Source organism: Saccopteryx leptura, chromosome 2 (genome assembly GCF_036850995.1).
Source record: "Saccopteryx leptura isolate mSacLep1 chromosome 2, mSacLep1_pri_phased_curated, whole genome shotgun sequence".
Lineage (NCBI taxonomy): Eukaryota > Metazoa > Chordata > Mammalia > Chiroptera > Emballonuridae > Saccopteryx > Saccopteryx leptura.
The window spans coordinates 343,748,801-343,773,984 of record NC_089504.1 but is presented as its reverse complement, the minus strand read 5'-3'; the positions used below and the strand labels follow the sequence as shown (position 1 = coordinate 343,773,984).

Genomic DNA, 25,184 nt, shown 5'->3' with positions numbered 1-25,184 from the left:
GAGAGGTATGGGGGAGAGAGACAGAAACATCAATCTGTTCCTATACGTGCCCTGACTAGGGATGGAACCGCAACCTTTGTGTATTGGGGTGTTGGTTCATCCAACTGAGCTATCCGACCAGGGCTGTTAGATCTATTATATTTTTATTGCTCCTGTCAAGAGTTTATGCAGCAAACACTAAGACGTTTAGAAGATAAAATTCTGGACTGAAAGAAGCTGAATGTGTTTAGGCCTCATTCTTTGTTGACCAGCAGGGATGTCATAGTTATTGAAACTGTAATTCAGTTTAACTCTTAGAAGACACTTAACCATGTGCATGTCACTGTGCTGTGCTATGTGTGTGGGGATACAAAGATGAAGTTGGGTGGGTTCTTTTTTTTTTTTTTTTTCATTTTTCTGAAGCCGGAAACAGGGAGAGACAGTCAGACAGACTCCCGCATGCGCCCGACCGGGATCCACCCGGCATGCCCACCAGGGGCGACGCTCTGCCCACCAGGGGGCGATGCTCTGCCCATCCTGGGCGTCGCCATGTTGCGACCAGAGCCACTCTAGCGCCTGGGGCAGAGGCCACAGAGCCATCCCCAGCGCCCGGGCCATCTTTGCTCCAATGGAGCCTTGGCTGCGGGAGGGGAAGAGAGAGACAGAGAGGAAAGCGCGGTGGAGGGGTGGAGAAGCAAATGGGCGCTTCTCCTATGTGCCCTGGCCGGGAATCGAACCCGGGTCCTCCGCACGCTAGGCCGACGCTCTACCACTGAGCCAACCGGCCAGGGCTAGTGGGTTCTTTTTTAAGCAGGTCTTTGTTGATTTGTTAGGGACAAGACAAAGAAGAAGAAGCGGAGCCGGAGCCGGAGCCGGGACCGAGAGCGAGAACGAGAGCGAGAGCGTGACCACCGTGATAGAGAGCGAGAGCGTGATCGAGACCATAAGCGGAGACACCGCTCCCGCTCTCGGTCACGTTCCAGGACCCGGGAGAGGAATAAAGGGAAGTCTAGGTATCGGTCCCGGAGCAGGAGTCCGAGTCCCCTCAAAGACCGGAAGGACCGAGACAAGTATGGGGAGAGGAACCTGGACAGATGGCGGGATAAGCATGTGGACCGTCCTCCCCCAGAAGAGCCTGCCATTGGGGACATTTACAATGGCAAAGTTACCAGCATCATGCAGTTCGGATGCTTTGTGCAGCTGGAGGGACTAAGGTAATGGCTGGTGCTCTTCTCCCACGCCAGTGATGGGCAGTTTCCTTTATCACTGGGGATTTTCACATTATGACTGACACTAATTGAATTAGCCATATCAGGTTACTAGAAATTGACTTTATAGTTGAAATGGCATAGAGCCGTTTATTCTTTCCTCTGCCTTTGGGAGATCTGCCCTTGTGCTGGTTGAGACAGATGAGAATTTGTTGTCAGCCATGCCACCCCGCCTGTCTTTGGGAGGGAGGGCGGTGATACTATAATGTTGTTTGACCGTCTTGTTGGTACTTTCCTTTTGAGTTCAAGATCATTTCCATTTGTCCAATTCCAACAAGGGTGGAAATCTATTGGGAGAAGGTATTTTAGGCATGCTTCATATGAGTCTGCCTCTCCCTCAGGAAGCGGTGGGAAGGCCTGGTGCACATCTCTGAGCTCCGGCGGGAGGGTCGTGTGGCTAATGTGGCTGATGTGGTGAGCAAAGGCCAGAGAGTCAAGGTCAAGGTGTTGTCCTTCACTGGAACCAAGACCAGCCTGAGCATGAAGGTAGGTGAGATATCCAGTCTGTTACCACATCTGATGGCCCAGGAGACATAAGATTACAGCACGTGAGTTAGCTTCATGGCTTTTGTGCCTTAGGATGTGGATCAAGAGACCGGAGAAGATCTAAACCCAAATCGACGAAGAAATCTTGTCGGGGAGACCAATGAGGAGACCTCTATGAGGAATCCAGACAGACCCACTCACCTCTCCCTCGTCAGTGCCCCTGAAGTAGAGGATGACTCACTGGAGCGCAAGCGCCTTACGCGCATCTCTGACCCGGAGAAGTGGGAGATCAAACAGGTTGGGACTGCTTGCTTTTACGTCCATAAAGGCGTTCAGCATGTAGCATAGCAGTTAAGAATGTGGGCCCTGAAGCGTGATGGCCTGGGGTGACTTCTGGCCACCTACTAGCTGTGTGATTCTGAGCCAAGTTTCTCTCCCTCTGTGCCTCAGTGTGCTTTTCTGTAAAAACAGCTGGTGGTAGCCTTGTGGGGATTAAGCTAATAGAAGTAAAGCTCTCAGGTTAGTGCCTGCATATGGTAATGCTATGTAAATTTTTATTCTTGTCTTTATTACTTATTATTTGTCAGTAAACCTCAGAATCACGGTGTCTCAGGTACAGTGTAGATGCTAGGGCTACAAAGATGAAAGTATCATGGTTCCTGCCTTTGAGGAACTCCCAAGTCCAATGGAGGAGACAAACTGAAACAAAAAATTGTGAAGAGCCCTGGCGGGGTAGCTGGGTTGGTTGGAGTGTCATCCTGATGCACTGCGGTTGTGCGCTTGATCCCTGGTTGGTTGGGGCATGTGCAGGAGGTAGCCAGTGAGCACATGAATGGGTGGAGCAGCAGGTCTCTGTTTTTCTCCCTCTCAAATCAATCAATAAAGGAAATAAATTATTAAAAAAAGAATTGTGAGGTTTACAGATTACATAATAAGGAATGTGCAGAATGCTATGGAACCAAGGGAAGGAGCAGAGTTCGCAGATTACTCTTCCTGGGGAAGAGACACTTGAGCTATGCTTTTGGGCACCATGTTGTATTGCCCCCCAGGGATGGGATTTAGGATTTTTGAGGCCCTACAACCCTGAGTCAGAGGAGAAAAAAATCTTGGCTTCCTACATGGAACTTCTGTATTAACTCCTACAAAAGAAAAGTTTTGATCCTAGCAAGTTAAAAATGCTGCCTTCTGTCTTTGGCTAGATGATTGCTGCCAATGTTCTTTCCAAAGAAGAGTTTCCAGACTTTGATGAAGAGACTGGCATTCTCCCTAAAGTCGATGATGAGGAAGGTAACTAGTGGGATTGAACAGAATACTGGATCAGGAGGACAGTAGGCAAGTTGAGCCATTGGACAAGGTGGTTTATATGTAGTTTAGTGGTTCTGAATTATTCGTGATACTGGATCAGGAGGACAGTAGGCAAGTTGAGCCATTGGACAAGGTGGTTTATATGTAGTTTAGTGGTTCTGAATTATTCGTTCCTTGGGTCTCACTATTCATCTCTCAAAGAACAAGGGTCCTTCCATGATGGAAGCAAAAAACTAATTTTTCTGGCAAACATTTTTATATCATTTTGCTTGTTGCTGCTTATAATAAGTTTTCAGGATATAAAAAGTTATACTTGTATTTTGGGAATTAAATTTGATTTTATATTCTTAGTAATTGTTCTCAAAACTCTGGATCCACCTACATTACCTCTGAGTTGCCCTGGAAACAACTTTTAACTCAGTCCATTAACAATTTTTTAAAATTATGAAATGAATCCTGCAATGGAACATATATAATTTATATAACAGTAAATGAGCACCTACTAAATGAACATCTACACACCTACAGTAAAGCAAAGCTTAATTAATTAGAGCTTGACCAGCACTTTTGAAGCCCCACAAGCCCCCTCTGTTGAGGTCTTTCTCCTTCCTCTTCTGGGTAACCACCATCCTATATTTTGTTACTTATTTCCTCACTTTTTCTTTTTCTTTACTTTTTTCTTTTAACAGTTTTTAGTGTTTTATCATCTATATACGTATCCCAAAACATTAGTCTGTTTTTTAACTTAGTGTTTTGATTCATTGTTTTGATATTTATCCATGTTGATTTTTAGTTACATTTTATTTGTTTTGTTTGTCTTAGAGTGTTGCTCTGTATAAATTGAGTGTAATCTATTTTACTTTTGGTGGGTATATGGGCTGTTTCTGGTTTTTGTTTACCTTTATGAATAATACTATTTGTCTCCTACTGCACATATGCAAGACCTTGTCTTTTTCCTAAATATGTAGGAGAAGAATTACTGAGTAGTAGGAAATGTGTGTGTTCAACTTTACCAGGCAGTCCAAATTGTTTTCTAGTGTTTTTGTACCAATTTACATTTTGACCGTCGACATGAGTGAGTTCCTGTTGCTCCACTGGCCTCATTTGGTATTGTCCCATTGTCCAACTTAATTTTTTCTTTCCTTTTTTTGCCACTCTACTGTGGGTTAAGAGTACATTCTACAGTGACATTGGATGGCAAGTGCCTTAGTACCGTCTGGAATGTCAGCACAGCATTTTCCCAGAGACTTAACTTCTTTTGAAAGTTGCTCTGATTAGTTCTTGGGTTGGAGCACAAATTTCCTAGAAATGACTGGAGAGCAGGGGCACAGACGTCTGGGTTATGGTTTTACTTACATTGCTGTCCTTTTGACCTTAGGAGCCAACTTTGATAAAGATTACTGTTGCCTGTGGAAATGAATTATTTTGGTGAAAATGATTGGCCACGTCTCTCTTTTGTTTTTGGCTAATTCTTTATTTTTGGGGGGGACTTTTAGATGAGGACCTTGAGATCGAACTGGTTGAAGAAGAGCCTCCATTCCTGAGAGGGCACACCAAGCAAAGCATGGACATGAGCCCTATTAAAATCGTTAAGGTGAGAAATGCTTAGACTCTATCTGAACTTGTCAAGTGAACTTCTTTTCTTTTTTCTTTTTTTTTAACTTCTTTTCTTAATGTATCAGTTCCATTTTTCAGAGGAGGTTATTAGATTTCAGTAAGTAGAACTCAGGCCGCAGGAGGCAGTATTGACTGTTGATCAGGGCCTAGAATATTTTTGTCTTAAAGGGATTTTGACCGTGCTTTGTTGCTTTTGCCTTTTTAATTCTTTTGCTCTCATTTTAGTGTTTTTTGGGAGGAAGCAGAGATAAATATGTGAGCTTGAGCTACCATCACTGCTTTGGCCGAGGCCTTAGGGCTTGAATCATTACCTTGCATATTTTAAGAAAAAAAATTTTATTTGCCTGACCTGTGGTGGCGCAGTGGATAAAGCATCAACCTGGAATGCTGAAGTCACTGGTTCAAAACCCTGCACTTGTCTGGTCAAGGCACATATGGGAGTTGATGCTTCCTGCTCCTCCCTCCTTTCTCTCTCTCTCACTCCTTCTCCTCTCTAAAATGAATAAATAAATAATTTAAAAAAATTTTATTTATTTATTGATTTTACGGAGGGGGTGAGTGAGAGGTATCAACTCATAGTTGCTTCACTTTAATTGTTCATTGGTTACTTGTCATATCTGCTTGACTGGGCAAGCCCAGGGTTTTGAATCAGCGACCTCAGTGTTCCAGGTTGACCATCTGTCCACTGTGTCACCACAGACCAGGCTACTTTGCATGTTTAAAGGGAATTTGGAGGCTATCACTGATTGGCTCAGTGGTAGAGTGTCAGCCTGGCATATGGATGTCCTTGGTTCAATTCTGAGTCAGGGCACACAAGAGAACTGTGCTTCTCCACCCTTCCCCCTCTTGCTTCTCTCTCTCTCTTTCTCTCTGGTTTCTGCTCCTTCAGCCATGGCTCGAATGAAGCAAGTTGGCCCTGGGCACTGTGATGGCTCCATGGCCTCTGCCTCAGGTGCTAAGAAGAGCTTGGTTGCTGAGTAATGGAGCAACACCCCAGATGGATAGAACATCGCCCGCTAGTGTACTAGCCAGGTGGATCCCAATTGGGGCACATGCGGGAGTCACTCTCTGCCTTCTGTCCTCTTACTAAATAAAAAAAAATGAAGGGAATTTGGAAGGGTTCACTTGACCAATTGCTGCTAATAGAAATCTATAGCACCAGGTGACGTGGAGGGCAGAGCTGTGAGAAGAATTCATGGAACAGTTAAGATAAAATTTTAGGTTTAGAAAAGGGTTGTCTTAAAAGTCTCTCAGCCTGGGCCCTGGCCGGTTGGCTCAGCGGTAGAGCATCAGCCTGGCCTACGGGGGACCTGGGTTCGATTCCCGCCAGGGCACATAGGAGAAGTGCCCATTTGCTTCTCCACCCCCTCCCCCTCCTTCCTCTCTGTCTCTCTCTTCCCCTCCCGCAGCCAAGGTTCCATTGGAGCAAAGATGGCCCGGGCGCTGGGGATGGCTCCTTGGCCTCTGCCCAGGCGCTAGAGTGGCTCTGGTCGTGGCAGAGCGACCCCCCAGAGGGGCAGAGCATCGCCCCCTAGTGGGCAGAGCGTCGCCCCTGTTGGGCGTGCTGGGTGGATCCCGGTTGGGTGCATGCGGGAGTCTGACTGTCTCTCCCCGTTTCCAGCTTCAGAAAAATACAAAAAAAAAAAAAAAAAGTCTCTCAGCCTGGCACTCATTCAGTGCTTGTAATCCACCCATCTATCTTTCTACAGTGTTCCTCTATGTGGTCTTCTCAAGTCTGCTTGACATTGTTAGTGATGGGGAAGTTACCAGCCCTTAAGGAGACTCATTCCACCTTCAAGTGGATCTGAGCATTAGTTCTTCTTTAGGCAGAACTGAAATCTGTCTTACTGAAGTGTCCACATTGGTCTTTATTTTAGTTCTTGGGTCCATACAGAAGAATTTTTATCCCTTATATGTCCTGTCTCTCTTAGGGTTCTTATCTTTAAGCCAACATCTCCATTTCCTTCAGTGATTTATCATTGCCATTCATTTTCTCTGAATTTGCTATAATTTCTTTCTTGTATTCTGGTACATTGATATGAACTTTCTTCTAGGTGGGTCTCATTTTTTAGATTCAAGTGGTTTAACATCTGCGTTTTATTTCTTGGACATTTAATGCATTCTGAGATCCCATTCTGATGTTGCTGCTTTGTCTTCTGTTGCACTAGAACCCAGATGGCTCCCTCTCCCAAGCAGCTATGATGCAGAGTGCCTTGGCCAAAGAAAGACGGGAACTCAAGCAGGCCCAAAGGGAAGCCGAGATGGATTCTATTCCCATGGGACTCAACAAACATTGGGTTGATCCTCTTCCTGATGGTAGGACTCTAGGAGGGGGGATGTGGACATTAAAAAAAACCTGACTCGGCCCTGGCCGGTTGGCTCAGTGGTAGAGCGTTGGCCTGGCGTGCAGGAGTGCCGGGTTCGATTCCTGGCCAGGGCACACAGGAGAAGCGCCCATCTGCTTCTGCACCCCTCCCCCTCTCCTTCCTCTCTGTCTCTCTCTTCCCCTCCTGCAGCCAAGGATCCATTGGAGCAAGGTTGGCCTGGGCGCTGAGGATGGCTCTATGGCCTCTGCCTCAGGCGCTAGAATGGCTCTGGTTGCAATGGAGCTATGCCCCAGATGGGCAGAGCATCGCCCCCTGGTGGGCATGCCGGGTGGATCCCGGTCGGGTGCATGTGGGAGTCTGTCAGACTTCCTCCCCATTTCCAACTTCAGAAAAATACAAAAACCAAACAAACAGGCCCTGGCCTGTTGGCTCAGTGGTAGAGCGTCGGCCTGGCGTGCAGAAGTCCCGGGTTCGATTCCCAGCCAGGGCACACAGGAGAAGCGCCCATCTGCTTCTCCACCCCTTCCCCTCTCCTTCCTCTCTGTCTCTCTTTTCCCCTGCCCCAGCTGAGGCTCCACTGGAGCAAAGATGGCCTGGGCGCTGGGGATGGCTCCTTGGCCTCTGCCCCAGGCGCTAGAGTGGCTCTGGTCGCAACAGAGCGACACCCCGGAGGGGCAGAGCGTCACCCCCTGGTGGGCTGCTGGGTGGATCCCGGTCGGACGCATGCGGGAGTCTGTCTGACTGTCTCTCCCCGTTTCCGGCTTCAGAAAAATACAGAAAAACAAAACAAAACAACAACAACAACAAAAAACAAAAAATCAGACAAAAAAATCTGACTCTTCAGGTACACAGCGAGAGGGCACTGCCAGCATGTACTAAAGATTTAACCTTGGCTTTGGTGATCTGCTTTTCCCTTTCACTTAAAGCATGTTTTTGTTTTGTTTTTCAAACAAATGTTTAAAATCAAAAATGTTTTATTAACCCTGGTCATATTAGACTGGCTGAGTGTTTCTTCTCAATATCTTAAAAATAATACAGCTTTGAACCTTCCCTTTTCAGATAATTTTTTGAATAGTAAATATTAACTAACTGGCGGATACAATCATAACAAGTATTTTATTAATTTGTTAGGCAGTTGGGGATACGGCTGTGAATTAGACGCCACCCCTGCCTTTATAAGGCTTACAATTTATTGGGGAAGATTATATTTGTCAAATAATTACCAAATAACTAACTAAATCATGGTCAGTGCTATATGAAGAAGTATAGGAAGCATAGTTGGATGTGGTGGTCACTTCCCTGGGAAAGTTGAGGACTGGAGGACAAATATGACCTAGTCTGTTAAAGGGGACGGGTGGGAGTTAGGGAGTGTGTTCTAGGCTGAGGAGTAGCCTGTGTGGGGCTGTGAGGTGGGAAAGAAGACCTGTGTGGGTGGAGTACAGAGTGATGGGGAGTGAAAGGGGGTGAGGGTGGAAAGCCAGGACTTTGTAGATGGTATTAGGAATTAGGGCTCCATTCTGAAGTTCAGTGGGAAATGTTGCAAAATTCTAAGCCAGGTGTGGCATGATCAGAGTGGCATTTCCAAAGCATTTTGATGGTGCCCTGCAGAATGGATTGGAGGTGGCAGGAGTAGACATGTGAGATGAATTAGGATGCTTTCATAATAGTAGTTCAGAGGGGAGAGGATGGTGTTTTGAACATGCAGCTAGAGAGAGGAGGGATGTGTTGGAGAAATCTGATTTGTTGCATGTGGAGGAGGGGGCGGTGGGCTAGCTTGAGGACAATACTAAGTTGCTTGTTTCCTTTGCAGCGGAAGGCAGGCAGATTGCTGCTAACATGAGGGGTATTGGGATGATGCCCAATGACATTCCTGAGTGGAAGAAGCATGCCTTTGGGGGCAATAAAGCTTCTTATGGAAAAAAGACCCAAATGTCAATCATTGAGCAGAGAGAGAGCCTTCCCATCTACAAACTGAAGGAGCAGCTGGTCCAGGTGAGAAGCCTTTTTATGATGTATGATGTATTAGTGGGTGAATAGGGGTATTTTTTAAGAGCAGGATGACTTGTTTTAATTGAAATTAGCTAGACAGGTATGTGTACATGTGAAGTGGCTTTCCCAAAGGGGTTAGGGATAAAAACAAAACATTTTCAAGTACTTAAAATACATGTTAGTCTACACATATTTTTCCTATGAGAAAATAAATCTTTTGAACTGGGGACCCTAGAGCAGTTCCAAGTGGACAGAGTATTGTGTTGCACAGACAACAGCTTTGGTCAATACAAAGAATGGGGATGCTTGGCCAGCAATGCCTTCGAGTCCTGTGTTAGTAGATGTGTAGGTTGATGGCAATCCTTTGCTGTTATGAACAGCATAGGAAGAAGATGACTATTGGGGGTGAGGCCTTGGAAATTTGGGAGTGACAGTAAAAGGAATAGTGTATATACCTTTTTATTTAGTGTTGAACTCTTCAACTATATGCATGTAAAACTTTAAAAAGTTATACATAGGGGGCCCTGGCCGGTTAGCTCAGTGGTAGAGTGTCGGCCTGGCGTGCAGCGGTCCCGGGTTTGATTCCCGGCCAGGGCACACAGGAGAAGCGCCCATCTGCTTCTCCACCCCTCCCCCTCTCCTTCCTCTCTGTCTCTTTCTTCCCCTCCCGCAGCTGAGGCTTCATTGGAGCAAAGATAGCCCGAGCGCTGGGGATGGCTCCTTGGCCTCTGCCCCAGGCTCTAGAGTGGCTCTGGTCGCAGCAGAGCAACGCCCTGGAGGGGCAGAGCGTCGCCCCCTGGTGGGCGTGCCGGGTGGATCCCGGTTGGGCGCATGCGGGAGTCTGTCTGACTGTCTCTCCCCGTTTCTAGCTTCAGAAAAAGAAAAAAAAAAAAAAAAAAAAAAAAAATTATACATAGGCCCTGGCTGGGTAGCTTAATTGTTTAGAGCATCGTCCCAAGATGCCAAGGTTGCAGGTTTGATCCCCGATCAAGGCACAAACAAGAATCAACCAATGAATGCATAAGTAAGTGGAACAACAAATCGATGTTTCTCTCTCCCACTCCCTCTCCCTTTCCCTCTCTCCTCATCTTCCCTCCCCTCCATCTCTTCCTCTCTCTTTAAAATCAATAAATAAAATTTAAAAAGTAATATGTATATGTTAAGGAGATCTGGGTGATAGTTTATGCTTTAGCATCCTTTTTATGTTTTTATGAACTTAAGAAAACCAATAAATTAAAAAAAATAAATTTGGCCCTGGCCAGTTGGCTCAGTGGTAGAGCATCGACCTGGCGTGCAGAAGTCCCGGGTTCGATTCCCGGCCAGGGCACACAGGAGAAGCGCCCATCTGCTTCTCCACCCCTCCCCCTCTCCTTCCTCTCTGTCTCTCTCTTCCCCTCCCGTAGCCAAGGCTCCATTGGAGCAGAGATGGCCCGGGCGCTGGGGATGGCTCCTTGGCCTCTGCCCCAGGCACTAGAGTGGCTTTGGTGGCAACAGAGCACGCCCCGGAGGGGCGGAGCATCGCCCCCTAGTGGGCAGAGCATCGCCCCCTGGTGGGCGTGCCGGGTGGATCCCGGTTGGGCGCATGCGGGAGTCTATCTCTCCCTGTTTCCAGCTTCAGAAAAGTACAAAAAATAAATAAATAAATAAATAAATAAATAAATTTGAGTCAGAAAAAGAATACCTGTAAAGTTTAATGTTTTCAACTTGTTATACATACAGTTAAAATAAAAAAGCATCACCCAAAGAAAAATCATTAGTATTTTTTCCTATGCATGATTAAAAATAATATAAACCCTGGATGTAATTTTACCCTGTGTATACTACTGCATCCTGTTTAGTGTTAGAATGTAAGCATTAATTCTTTTACTCCAGAATAATGTGTGGCACACTTTAATGACCGTATTTGTATTCTTTTGCTTGCAGGCTGTCCATGATAATCAGATCCTGATTGTTATCGGAGAGACAGGATCTGGGAAGACAACACAGATCACCCAGTACCTGGCAGAGGCGGGCTACACTTCCAGGGGCAAGATTGGATGTACGCAGCCCAGAAGAGTGGCAGCCATGTCGGTGGCCAAAAGAGTGTCAGAGGAGTTTGGTTGTTGCTTAGGCCAAGAGGTGAGTGGGTAACAAAGCTGTTCTGTAAATGCCTGAAGAAAGGGTAAAGGGAGGGAAGGTTCGCATTATAATCATTTATCTGTTTAGAGTCAAGTCTAACATTGATTTTCTATGAGGGAAGCACTGTACATATTAGTTAAATTCTTACCTATTAAGATTACAGGTAACAATCACTGGGTGAAATCTTGCCTGGTGATTGAATGAAAGAGGTTTGTGTTTAAGGTTTTCAGCTTCTGTTCTGCTTTAGGTGGGCTATACCATTCGGTTTGAGGACTGTACCAGTCCCGAAACAGTCATCAAGTACATGACAGATGGGATGTTGCTCCGAGAGTGCTTGATTGACCCTGACCTCACTCAGTATGCGATCATCATGTTGGATGAGGCACATGAGAGAACAATTCACACTGATGTGCTCTTTGGATTGTTGAAGAAGGTAACTTTGGTGACTCTTCTAGCTGTTGGGAACTGAATTCTGGGAATTGGATTTGAGTACCTTTGCCTTTTGGATAGTCCTTTTTAGTAAGCTGCATTGCATTTCCCTTTAGACAGTTCAGAAAAGACAGGATATGAAGCTGATTGTCACCTCAGCTACCTTGGATGCAGTGAAGTTTTCTCAGTACTTCTATGAAGCGCCCATCTTCACCATCCCCGGTCGAACCTATCCTGTGGAAATACTGTACACAAAGGAACCTGAGACAGATTATCTGGATGCCAGCTTGATCACTGTCATGCAGATCCATTTAACAGAACCACCAGGTAGGAGAATGAGCATTTTCCCTCTTAGGCCAAAAGTCTTGATGTGGATTTCTTTTTCATTCAGCTTTTTAAAAATGCCAAGGTTGTGGGTTTGATCTTTGGTCAGGGCACATACAGGAATCAACCAGTGAATGCATGAGTTAAGTGGGACAACAAATTGTTGTTTCTCTCTCTCTCTCTCTTTCTTTGTCCCTCTTTCTCTCTCTCTTACTCTTTCTCTCTCTCTCTCCTTCCCTTCCTCTTTCCCTTCCTCTTTCTGTAAAATCAATTAAAAAAAATTTAAACATAGACACAAATTATAAATAGATAAACAGAGTAAACATGGACAGATGAAAACCTCTTGATTTATTAGAGGTTGGGATTTGAGTGTGTTTTTCTTTTTTTTAATTTAGAAATTAAATTTAATGGGGTGACATTGATCAGTAAGAGTGATTATTGATCAGTGAGGTGACATTGATCAATAAAGTTTCAAGTAGATTGTGTTGTGTGCCCATCACCCAAAGTCAAATTATTTTCCATTACCGTATATTTGTCCCTCTTTACTCCCCACCCTGAACCCCTTAGTGTGTTTTCTGTCATTTGGAGTTCTATTAATGTCACTATGGCCTTTGGATGGAACACACACAGAAAGTAAATTAATACTCCTGTTATTTATTTATATATTGATTTAAAGAAAGGATTGCGAGAGAGAAAGAAAAGGGGAGTAGGGAGGAGCAGGAAGCATCAACACATAGTAGTTGCTTCCATATATGCCTTAACTGGGCAAGTTCAGGGTTTTGAACCAGCGACCTCAGTGTTCTAGGTCGACTCGGCACCCACTGCACCATCACAGGTCAGGCTTCTTTTCTCTTCTTAGGTGACATCCTAGTCTTCCTGACTGGTCAGGAAGAGATTGACACTGCCTGTGAGATCCTGTATGAAAGAATGAAATCTCTGGGACCTGACGTTCCAGAGTTGATTATCCTCCCAGTGTACTCAGCTCTTCCCAGTGAGATGCAGACCCGAATCTTTGACCCCGCTCCGCCCGGCAGCAGAAAGGTAACTCTGGGCAGAAGAGAAGCTCCCTTGTGTTCTGAAACTGTGTAGTCTGTGCAGCTGGCCCTAATGGGATCGCTTAGATGTATGTAAGTCTTATTTATTATGTTTTAGAGCAGGGGTCCCCAAACTTTTTACACAGGGGGCCAGTTCACTGTCCCTCAGACCATTGGAGGGCCGCCACATACAGTGCTCCTCTCACCACCAATGAAAGAGGTGCCCCTTCCAGAAGTGTGGCAGGGGGCCGGATAAATGGCCTCAGGGGGCCGCATGTGGCCAGTGGCCCGTAGTTTGGGGATGCCTGTTTTAGAGACTGGTTCAGCCAGTTTGTTAATGAAGGAGGGTTTTGTATTTGACCCCTGCTCCTCCTGTCCTTTTCTTCATTTGACAAATATTTTTTCAGCATCTTCCAGGTTTTGGGGTAGACACCAGAATGGCAGTCTGAGGACGGGCCTCTTTCTGCATTGAGGCATCCACCAGTGGATAGGCCTTTAATGCAGGGGTCCCCAAACTACGGCCCGCGGGCCACATGCGGCCCCCTCAGGCCATTTATCCGGCCCCCACCGCACTTCTGGAAGGGGCACCTCTTTCATTGGTGGTCAGTGAGAGGAGCATAGTTCCCATTGAAATACTGGTCAGTTTGTTGATTTAAATTTACTTGTTCTTTATTTTAAATGTTATATTTGTTCCCGTTTTGTTTTTTTACTTTAAAATAAGATATGTGCAGTGTGCATAGGGATTTGTTCATAGTTTTTTTTATAGTCTGGCCCTCCAATGGTCTGAGGGACAGTGAACTGGCCCCCTGTTTAAAAAGTTTGGGGACCCCTGCTTTAATGTATAGTGCTAAAGTGCTGGTGGTGTTCTGAATCTCCAGAGGGGAGAACACGTGGGTGTTCAACTAAGACAGAAGGGCAGGAGGACACGCATTCTAGTAGACAGAATAACCTAGAGGTGAGAGTGTAGTCATATCAGGGAACTGTGTAGTTCCAGTAGCTAGAACTGACTGAGTGTATATATGAGATGATGGGAAGGGAGACAGATGGATTTTTTTAAGTAACAGCTTTATTGGGGTATAATTTACATACCACGCAATTTACCCTTTTAAAGTTTACAATTCAGTGATTTTAGTGTACAGGGATTCACAGAATTGTTAACCATTAATCGCTACAATTTTAGAACAATTTCATCACCCCCAAAAGAAACCCTGTTACCCTTTAGCAGTCACTCCCCATTCACCCCTCTACTCAGCCTCTGGGACCACTAATCAACTATCTCTATGAATTTGCCTATTCTGAATGTTTCATATAAGTGGGGTCATATAATATGTGATTCTTGGTAACTACTTTTGACAGCATGTTTTCAAGGTTCATACATGTTCTAGTGTCTATAAGTACTTCATTTCCTATTATTGCCAAATAATATTTTATTGTAGATTATTTATCTACATCCAAAATACGGATGTACCCATTTTGTTTATCCTTTCAATGATGAACATTTGGGTTGTTTTTTCATTTTAGTTATTAAGAATGCTGCTATGAACATTTGTGTACAAGTTTTTGTGTGGACATATGTTTTCATTTCTGTAGGAATGGAAGACAGATGGATTTGAGTAACATTAAAGAGTTAGACTGGACAAGACATAGTGGGTGCCTGGAAATGTAGGAGAGAAGGGCAGGGGAGAAATCAAGAATGACTCCCAGGTTTCTGGCTTGGGCGGCTGGATGGAAGATGGTGCTGAGGAGGAAAACAGGGAGGAGGGGCAGGTTTGGAGGGAAGGATGGTGATTCCTTCTGTTCAGTTCCTGATGATTAGACTTCTTGAGAGGGTTTTTGCAGCTCAGTGGCAGGTAGAAAGCCTCTAAGGACCGGTAAGGTGCTGGCATAATGCGGGATGTTCTGGTGCCTCCTAGCAATGATTTTTTTCCAGGCAATTGTGTTTTATTAGCTGAACCTCTGGGTGGAAGAGCAGTGGCAGTGCCAAGCTGAGACCAATAATCTTCTAGATCACATACACTGCTGCATACACACAGACCGTGAAATTCCTCTGCTGCCTCATGCTTCATTTTATGATTAGAAGAAAAAAAACTCCCTCACATACACAAACAGCCCATTTTTTAGTCCAGATGTCCCTGTGGGGCAAGAAAAATCTCATTTTGCACTGGCACATGTGATGCCAGGAAGTCTCTGCTTTCCCAGGGTGCTAGAAAATTAAAATTGTAGTAATCAACACTGGATCTAGAAAATGAGATATGTAGCCATTTGCACCAAATGAAATTGGCTTTGATTGGCCTTTGCTTTTTCCCATTCCACTTTTCCTCTCAGGTACGAGTCCCCTTCCCCCCAAGCTACCCCTTAAGAGGAAGGCACCTCCTCTTCCTGCTCTTTTGAAGCCAAACTGAGATTAAGTGCTATCCAATCCTCTAGAGAGGGAGATAACTGCACACTCTTTTGGGAAGATATTTGAGTTCAGATATCCTGTTTCGTACCTCAGGGCTGAACCTGGTTAGCTCAGTCCAGCTGTGTTCCTCTCCTCTGCAGGTCGTGATTGCCACCAACATTGCAGAGACATCACTGACTATCGACGGCATCTACTATGTGGTGGACCCTGGATTTGTGAAGCAGAAAGTTTACAATTCCAAGACAGGAATCGATCAGCTTGTGGTGACTCCCATTTCTCAGGTATGACAGCTGCCAACAGATTTCCTGAAAATCCCAGTTAGGGCCTTTCTGAAATTTTTTATGGTTTTGAACTTTATTGTTTTCAAAGATGAACTTTTAAGATACTAGGTGCTTTCATGAGATAAGGAAGATTCTGTGGTGTTTGTTTTTAATCTTTAGAATAGTGTTTGAACATTAAAACGCCCCATCAAGTTTGAACTTAAAAAAAAAAAGTTTGAATTCTAGCACCATAAATGAGCTAATGATAGGTAGTAAGACTATATATATATATATATATGTTTTTAAGTACTGTATTAGCCAGGGATATCTGATATAGTAACAGGTCAAGAGATGATAGTGTGTTTCTTTGGTAATTATGGAATAATTTCTGGCCTAAATAATATTTAAAAATCATTAACTTGATTATCCTTTTTTTTACAGAGACAGAGAGAGTCAGAGTGAGGGATAGACAGGGACAGACAGACAGGAACAGAGAGATGAGAAGCATCAATCATTAGTTTTACGTTGCGCATTGCGACACCTTAGTTGTTCATTGATTGCTTTCTCATATGTGCCTTGACCAGGGGCCTTCAGTGGACCAAGTAACCCCTTGCTTGAGCCAGCGACCTTGGGTCCAAGTTGGTGAATTTTTGCTCAAACCAGATGAGCCCACGCTCAAGCTGGCGACCTCGGGGTCTCGAACCTGGGTCTTCCACATCCCAGTCCGACGCTCTATCCACTGCGCCACCGCCTGGTCAGGCTGATTATCCTTTTTGAGTGAAGTAGCCACAATGTATCCAAAATTTAAAAGATCATCTCTTAACAGTTCCAATATATCTAAAGTTAAAAATGATTGAATACATAGCTAAAAGTAATGCAAGCCCAGGCCGGATAGCTTGATTGGTTATAGCTTTGTCCTGAAGCACAGAGGTTGCTGGTTTGATCCTTGGTCAGGGCACATACAGGAACAGATTGAGGTTCCTGTCTCTCTCTCCCTTCCTCTCTCGCTGAAATCAATAAATTAAAATAAAATAAAGATAATGGAAAAGGATGTTCTCTGAAGCACTGTTTTTTAGAGGAAACATGGAAAAGTTCCCTCAAAAGGAAAGTAATTTAATAAAACATGATACTTCCATGCCATACAATATTATGTAGCATTAACGTGCTGGTATGTATCTATATTTAATGACATAAACATAAAACTGTGATAAATTATTTGGAAAAAATGAGCTACAAAATAGCAGGAATAATATAATCCAATTTTTGTTTAAAAATAGATGTGTACTTCTGCACAGTGTATGAATCCACTGGAGACTTGAAAACGTAGTTGAAATGTTAGTTGAGGTTATTTCTCGGTGGTGCTGCTGGTTACTGTGCTCATGGGCAAAGTGCATTTTTTTCTTTATACTTCTATCTATTGTTTTAGAATAAGAGGCATAGATTACTTTCATAATTTATAAAACTACCAGGCGATTTTCGTTTTGAAACTTAATTGTAGCCAACACTTGCAGGGTACTTAGTAATTGCCTTACCAGGCACTGTCCTAGGTACTTTTACTTACATGCACTCATGTTCTTGTGTTGATACTTTGTGTTAGACATTATTATTATCCTCATTTCACAGATGAGACTGAGGCACAGAGAAATTAAGGTCACATAACTGGGGGAGCCAGGATTTGAACTGGGTAGTCTGGCCCCAGTGTGTGTGCTCTGTATCACTTGGGGTGGTGCAGGCAACTCACAGTGATCAGAAATTAGTTACACTTGCCCTCTCAGATTTGGAAAGATATCTGTAGAATGCTGTGCAGTCTGCCACCATGTGCGATTGTTGTGTGCCTCTGTGTGGTTAGTCACCTTTCATACTACATCCTTTGTTTGGAGCTGGAATAGGAATTTATAAATCCTGAAACTGTAAGGCAGGTAATTTTGTCAAAAAATGGTTAAACTACATATATATATATATTTTTTTTAATTATTATTATCATCATTATTATTATTTTAGTGAGAGTAGGGGAGATACAGAGACAGACTCCCGCATGCACCCTGACTGGAATTCACCTGGCAACCTGCATCTGGGGCTGATGCTCTTGTCCATCTGGGGCCATGCTTGTAATTGAACTATTTTTAGAGCCTGAGGCGGAGGCTCCATGGAGCCATCTTCAGTGATGGACTGATGTGCTCAAACCATTCGAGCTGAGCTGTAGCTGTGGGAGGGGAAGAGAGCGAGAAAGAAGAGGGATGGAGAGTGGGGAGAAGGAGATAGTCGCCTCTCCTCTGTGCCCTGACCAGGAATCAAACCCAGGATTTCTACATGCCAGGTCAGCACTCTGCTGCTGAGCCAACTGGCCAGGGCCTATATATATATTTAAAATTTTTATTTATTGATTTTAGAGAGAGAGAAACAGTGCATTTGTTGGTTGATTCTTGTATGTGCCTGACTGGGGATTAAACCTGCAATCTTGGTGTATTGGGATGACACTCTAATCAACTGAGCTGTCCGGCAGGGTTACATATATATTTTTTTTAATTTCAAAAATTAGCCCTGGCCGGTTGGCTCAGTGGTAGAACGTTGGCCTGGTGTGCAGGAGTCCCGGGTTCAGTTCCCGGCCAGGGCACACAGGAGAAGCGCCCATCTGCTTCTCCACCCCTCCCCCTCTCCTTCCTCTCTGTCTCTCTCTTCCCCTCCCGCAGCCAAGGCTCCATTGGAGCAAAGTTGGCCCAGGCACTGAGGATGGCTCCATGGCCTCTGCCTCAGGCGCTAGAATGGCTCTGGTTGCAACAGAGCAACGCCCCAGACGAGCAGAGCATCGCCCCCTGGTGGGCATGCTGGGTGGATCCCAGTTGGGCGCATGAGGGAGTCTGTCTGACTGCCTCCCCGTTTCCAACTTCAGAAAAATATAAAAAAAAAAATTTTTTTCCCCAAAAATTAGTACCCCTCTCCCCTTAGTACAAAAATGATACTATATAGCCTGACTGGGAGGTGGCGCAATGGATGGAGTGTCGGACTGGGATGCAAAGGACCCAGGTTCGAGACCCCGAGGTCGCCAGCTTGAGCATGGGCTCATCTGGTTTGAGCAAGGCTTACCAGCTTGGGCCCAAGGTCGCTGGCTTATTCAGTCTGCTGTAGCCTCTGGTCAAGGCACATACGTATGAGAAAGCAATCAATGAATAACTAAGGTGCCGCAATGAAGAATTGATGCTTCTCATCTCTCTCTCTCTTCCTGTCTGTCCCTCTCTCTGACTCTCTCTGTCACAAAATAAATAGCTAAATAAAATAAAAAAAAATGATACTATATTATTTCTAGGAGTAGAAAAAATTTTAAATTACCTCTAGTCCACTGTCATCATTTTGATATTCTTCTTGTCCATCTTTTTTCATGTTTGTTTCTTTCATGGTTATAATTCTAATAGTCTAATAAGTATATTTTGTATATTTTATGTTTAAGTATTTAATTTTCCTGAATATTAAGGTAATACATGTTGGATTAGGTAATCCAATATTGGATATCGATAAAGTATTGTATATAGAACCCATCTGTAAGCCTACTGTCAGAGTTAGCTATTTAACATTTTAGGGTATTTTTTTCTAGCTTTTCCTTCTGGTAGCTATACTGTATCACAAAGATTTTATTGTATTATTATTATTATTATTATTATTATATGTTTTTGGTATTTTTCTGAAGTTGTGGGAGGGGAAGAGAGAGACAGAGAGGAAGGAGATGGGGAGGGGTGGAGAAGCAGATGGGCGCCTCTCCTATGTGCCCTGACCGGGAATCGAACCTGGGACTCCTGCATGCCAGGCCGACGCTCTTATTTTATTATTTTTTTACAGAGAGAGAGAGAGAGAGAGAGGGATAGATAGGGACGGACAGACAGGAACGGAGAGAGATGAGAAGCATCAATTATCAGTTTTTTGTTGTGACACCTTAGTTGTTCATCGATTGCTTTCTCATATGTGCCTTGACTGTGGGCCTTCAGCAGACCGAGTAACCCCTTGCTCGAGCCAGCGACCTTGGGTCCAAGCTGGTGAGCTTTGCTCAAACCAGATGAGCCCACGCTCAAGCTGGCGACCTTGGGGTCTCGAACCTGGGTCCTCTGCATCCCAGTCCGATGCTCTATCTCTGCGCCACCGCCTGGTCAGGCAAGATTTTATATTTTTAACAAAATGAGTATTATGCTTTTTCACCTATGTGAGTGAATATTTCCTTCTGAAACCAATGATGTCTACAGTCATCATTGGTATATTAATTATTTATTTAGTTCACTTACATAACTGTGGGGATAGCATTTTGTTATCTTGTTTTATGCTTTTATGTTGTGCCACACTATTTTAAAGGTACATTTCTGCATTTCTGTACTCTTGACAATATTTCTTCCATTTTCTTTGTTTGTATTTACTTCACTTGAACAAACTTTCCTGAAATTCTGAATGTTGGAGAGAGTATGATAATATCATTGGTAGTCTTGGAAAGGATCCTAAATGAAGTGAAATAAACCCCATTTCGGATTTTGCCAGTGGTAGCCAAGTGCCCCTCCTTTTTTTTAAGTGAGAGGAAGGGAGATAGAGAGACAGTTTTCTACATGTGCCCCCACCAGGATCCACCCAGTAACCCCCGTCTGGGGCGATGCTCGTCTCAACAGAGCTATCCTGAGCACCTGAGGCTGATGCTCTGACCAACCAAGCTATCTTCAGCACCTGGGGCTGACGCTTGTACCAATCAAGCCACTGGCTGCAAGAGAAGAAGAGAAAGAGAAGGGGGAGAGAGAGGGGAAGAGAAGTAGATGGTTGCTTCTCATGTATGCCCTGACCAGGGATTGAACCTGGGATGTCTGCATACCAGGCCAGTGCTCTATCCACTGAGCCAAGTGGCCAGGGCCAAGTGCCCCTCTTTTAACAGATTTCCTGGATAAGGCTATTAAATGATGCTTATCAGATGTGTTACTTTTATATGTGCGCCCTTCTAGGCTCAGGCAAAGCAACGAGCTGGCAGAGCTGGGAGAACAGGCCCAGGGAAGTGTTACAGGCTGTACACGGAACGTGCCTACCGAGATGAGATGCTGACCACCAATGTGCCGGAAATACAGAGAACCAACTTAGCAAGCACAGTGCTCTCGCTCAAGGTAGAAATCACTGTCTGGCTAGAATGGGTTGGTGAATAGTCTGATTCTATGGCTTTAGTAATAGTCCGATTCTATGGCCTTAGTAAATGGATCTCAGTTTTATGAATCTTGTTAGATACTTTGGTAACCTCATAAGAACTAGCTAGTCCCTTTGAGTGAAATGCAAATGACTGTGATAACAGCCTATTCACTGTGGGTCTGGTGCTAAATTGGCATGTCTGCTGTGAACACACATTTTTTCCTTACCGTAATAACCAACAGAATGTTTGGTTATAAAAGATTTTGGTTAGAAGCATTTTCTAAAGAGATATTAGAAAAATCTAATCAGTGCCGAAGTGGACACACTTTCTTCATCCTTTTGGCTTTCAGATCCAATTCTGTTCTTTTAGAACGGAAGCAAAACTCCCAGTCCAAAAACTTTGCAAAGGGAACTATCAGTAGAGATTTCAGACTGGCCCTCTGGGAGCTTGGTTTTCATTCCGAATCATTGCTCTTCCTTTCTCGGTCCCCAGTGAGGACCTTCATTCTCCTTTGGCAGAGGGAGCCACAAGAGTAATTTTCCAGATGATGGCACACTCTCCTGCTCCCCCTCCCCCCGTCACTGATGCTGCCCTGGAGCCCTGGCGCTTTTACTGGTGCAGACTGCTCTGTTGTAGTTTATTATTCATTCCCTGTAAGAGAGGCTAAAACAGAGCTTCAGTAACAAACTTGCTCCAGTCTCTGGAGTAGGAACAGAGAGGCATCTGTGGCTCAAACTTCTGCTCCAGGTTGTATGTCCTTGGCAAATTTACCTGCTTGGCCCTGTTTTCTGTATTCTCTCAAAAGGGGGCTGCTATTAGTATCTGTTGCAAACATAAATGAGATAATGCAGATAAAGGCACTTGGCACAGTGCTTGCTGATTGCTAACATAATTTCTTGTAGTTATTATTCATTCAATAAACATTTTATTGAACACCTGCTGTGTTTGTGGTCACGATCAGTTTATGGGAAAGATATAGAAAGCTTAGGTCCTACCACATCACCCTATACACTTGGATAATGCATCATTTATTTGTTTCTCTTATTCATTAAATTAGCTAAGAAATGTATTGGTTGCCTACTTTGTGCCAGGCATGCAGATGCTACTGCATTGTCGTAGTTTTGTGTCCATGTGTCTCACCAGGGGCAGTATGTTAGTCATTTTTATGTCCCAGCAATTGAATATGGTACATGATGCTTCCTAGAAGCACAGTAGAAATTATGTGTGTAAGAGACAGGTCAAGCTGGTGTATTTTCTTATTTAAATTATGGTGAAATGTACAACACATTACCATTGTTAGCTTTTTTTTTTAGCGAGTGAGAGACAGGGACAGACAAAAAGGGAGAGAGATGAGAAGCATCAGCTCGTGGTTGTGGCACTTTAGTTGTTCATTGATTGCTTTCTCATATGTGCCATGACCAGGGGAGTGGGGGGCTCTAGTCAAGCCAGTGACCCCTTGGGCTCAAGCCAGCGACCATTGGGTCATGTGTATGAGCCTGTGCTCAAGCAGGCCACCTGGGGGTTCCAAACCTGGGTCCTCAGTGTCCCAGGTTGACGCTCTGTCCACTGTGCTCCCACCTGGTCAGGCCCATTGTTACCTTTTTAAAAAAACACAATTCAGTGGCATTAAGTACATTCACAATGTTGTGCAGTCATCACCACTATCCATTTCCATAAGGTTTTCATCATCCCAAACAAACTTTGTACCCATTAAACTAAACTATCCCTTTCCCCTCCCTCCAGCACCTGGTAATCATTATTCTACTTTCTGTCTCTATGAGTTTCCCTCATATAAGTGGAATCAAATAATATTTGTCTTTTTGTATCTGATTTATTTTAGTTAGCATAATGGTTTCAAGGTTCATGTAGCATGTGTTAGAATTTCATTCCTTTTTAAGGGTGAATAATATACCATATTTTGTTTATCCATCATCTATCTGTTGATGGATATTTGGGTGGTTTTTATCTTTTGGCTATTATGAATAATGCCGCTGTGAACATTAGTGTACAAGTGTCTTTTTTTAAAAAATTTTATTTATTTCACAGAGGGTGGGGGGAGCAAGAAGTATCAACTCATAGTTGCTTCACTTGAGTTGTTCATTGAATGCTTATTATATGTGCCTTGACCAGGCAAACCTAGGGCTTTGAACCAGCAACCTCAGTGTTCCAGGTGGACACCTCATCAACTGCTTCACCACATGTCAGGCTGAGGGAATGTCTTTTAAAGTTTCCTAAGAAAGTATATGCTTTCTACTAGTCTGTGTTTTGTGTGGCCCAGCCCTGGAGGTTGCTGCTGATCTTGTGATGGCTTCCTAATTGCAGTTGAAGAAACAGAAAGGAAAGCGACAGGTAGAAAACAGGCTGGCCCTCCCATCACACACTTTTCTTTCCTTCTGTTCTAGGCCATGGGCATCAATGACCTGCTGTCCTTTGATTTCATGGATGCTCCACCAATGGAAACCTTGATCACAGCTATGGAGCAGCTATACACACTGGGAGCCCTGGATGATGAGGGCCTGCTTACTCGCCTAGGCCGCAGGGTAAAGGACATATTTCTGGTGCTTTTGAGAAGATTCCCTAGCCAGTCTACCATACTCTTCGTTTTGTGAAAAATCAAGCTCTGAGGCCCTGGATAAGCTTTGAGTACAATTCTAGATGCCTGTTCTTTAACCTGGATTTTCCACTGTCACTTAGAACTGTTTCTTTACAGAAACAGATAAAATAAATTTTATCCCCAGTTTTACCTTGGGATATGTTATTGAGTCTAGCCTTAATTTTAAAAGCTGTCTGCAAGATTTCTTCCTACTGCAACAGTAGTTATGTTCTTGGTCACATATATTTCATTGAGATTTCTTTGGGAAATAAAAGAATAACATCTTCTGATAGAGACTGGCAGCCAGCCTCATCATGCTTGGGTAAACCTCCTAGGGTCTGTTGACCGCTTTGATGAGTGTCTCACATTGGCAAGTCCAGGTGGGTATTCCATGGGGAAGCAATTGTAGTTTCTTCTTCTCCCTCTAGATGGCAGAATTCCCTCTGGAACCAATGCTGTGCAAAATGCTGATCATGTCTGTGCATCTGGGCTGCAGTGAGGAAATGCTGACCATTGTGTCCATGCTGTCTGTGCAGAATGTCTTCTACAGGCCCAAGGTAGGGAGTTCAGACCCATGTTCAAATGGGGATGTGGTGGTGAAGTTTGCTGAGATCAGCCATTGCCACTCCACTGCTTAATGTGGACACTTGACAGAGCCAAGTAGGGCTCTTGGAACTTCTGGTTATTCAATTAGTAGCTGCTGGGTGGAAAATGATCTTTTTTCCCCATGGTTTGGCAGGATAAACAAGCCCTCGCTGATCAGAAGAAGGCCAAATTCCACCAGACTGAAGGAGACCACCTGACCCTGCTGGCCGTGTACAACTCTTGGAAGAACAACAAGTTCTCCAACCCGTGGTGCTATGAGAACTTTATCCAGGCCCGTTCTCTGCGCCGGGCCCAGGACATTCGCAAGCAGATGTTGGGCATAATGGACAGGTAACATCTGGTGTCTTTCCCCTCCATTTGAGTGAACTTCCTTGAATGTCATGTCTGTACATCTCTGATTGTACCTGTGGAGCTGTGGGCTACTCCCGTGACCCCTCTCCTACAGCTTTTCCATCTTTGTGACACTCCTCCCCCCGCAAGGGTGCACCTGAGAATTGCTGCAGAAAGTTCCCGAGAGGAAGATGATTTATTGTTGAAAAAGTCTCTTTGTTTACAAGCACCTGGAGCATTATTAGTCAAATTAATTAAAAGTCTTTGGCTCCATCATGTCCACTGGGCAGAGCTGCCCCTGTAGTACCCTTTGGACTGGAGGAAGGCGTGGTGCCTTCTCTCGGGACCCAGAATGAGGATGTCGGGCATCATCATTCTGGAAGATAGAACCTCTAAAAACAGTTGTCTCACATCTTTGTCCTCTCCTGATTTATTCTGATAGACACAAGCTGGATGTGGTTTCTTGTGGTAAGTCCACAGTCCGAGTGCAGAAGGCCATCTGCAGCGGATTCTTCCGAAACGCTGCCAAGAAAGACCCGCAGGAGGGTTACCGAACACTGATCGACCAGCAGGTGGTCTACATCCACCCTTCCAGTGCTCTCTTCAACAGGCAGCCGGAATGGTAGGTGGCAGGCCGCCGGTCTGGGAGCTGTCCCGGCAGAGAGAACCTGTACATGAGTTTGCATTTTGTGTTTGTCTTCATTCACCCCTAGCACCTCCTGTTCTAACATGCTTATGTTCCTAGGAGAGCAGAAGCCTGAATTAGGCACCATTGGACCCTTTGAGGGAAATAAAATCATGGGATTGAGAGCTAGGAAGGATCTTAGAGATCATTTAGTGAGGTGATTTTTTAAGAAAATTATTTTAAAGTTGCATTTAAAAAAATGATAATCTTACCTACTGTAATATAAAACTGATTTAAAATCACTGTGTCCCCATGGTAGAAGGGTTGGAGTAACAGAGCCCTGCCTGCTTGGC

The 25,184-nt window shown here is 44.4% G+C and overlaps 2 protein-coding genes across 4 annotated transcripts in view; both read left to right on the top strand.

Moving 5' to 3' along the window:
- TMEM106A (transmembrane protein 106A) overlaps positions 1–13,070 on the top strand; it is a 158,061-nt gene extending 144,991 nt beyond the window's left edge. For all 3 annotated transcript variants that reach the window (XR_010748916.1, XR_010748915.1, XR_010748917.1), the window contains one exon: positions 12,997–13,070. The gene's annotated coding sequence lies outside the window, so the exon portion shown is untranslated. The remainder of the gene's footprint in view (positions 1–12,996) is intronic.
- DHX8 (DEAH-box helicase 8) overlaps positions 1–25,184 on the top strand; it is a 31,351-nt gene that overhangs the window by 5,080 nt on the left and 1,087 nt on the right. The window contains exons 6-22 of the mRNA XM_066364068.1: positions 813–1,193; positions 1,589–1,733; positions 1,827–2,030; positions 2,933–3,020; positions 4,535–4,632; positions 6,824–6,971; positions 8,793–8,974; positions 10,895–11,089; positions 11,337–11,522; positions 11,635–11,845; positions 12,702–12,883; positions 15,418–15,558; positions 20,502–20,657; positions 23,080–23,217; positions 23,699–23,827; positions 24,010–24,206; positions 24,649–24,828. Of these exons, the coding sequence (XP_066220165.1) occupies positions 813–1,193; positions 1,589–1,733; positions 1,827–2,030; positions 2,933–3,020; positions 4,535–4,632; positions 6,824–6,971; positions 8,793–8,974; positions 10,895–11,089; positions 11,337–11,522; positions 11,635–11,845; positions 12,702–12,883; positions 15,418–15,558; positions 20,502–20,657; positions 23,080–23,217; positions 23,699–23,827; positions 24,010–24,206; positions 24,649–24,828 (2,961 nt within the window). The remainder of the gene's footprint in view (positions 1–812; positions 1,194–1,588; positions 1,734–1,826; positions 2,031–2,932; positions 3,021–4,534; positions 4,633–6,823; positions 6,972–8,792; positions 8,975–10,894; positions 11,090–11,336; positions 11,523–11,634; positions 11,846–12,701; positions 12,884–15,417; positions 15,559–20,501; positions 20,658–23,079; positions 23,218–23,698; positions 23,828–24,009; positions 24,207–24,648; positions 24,829–25,184) is intronic.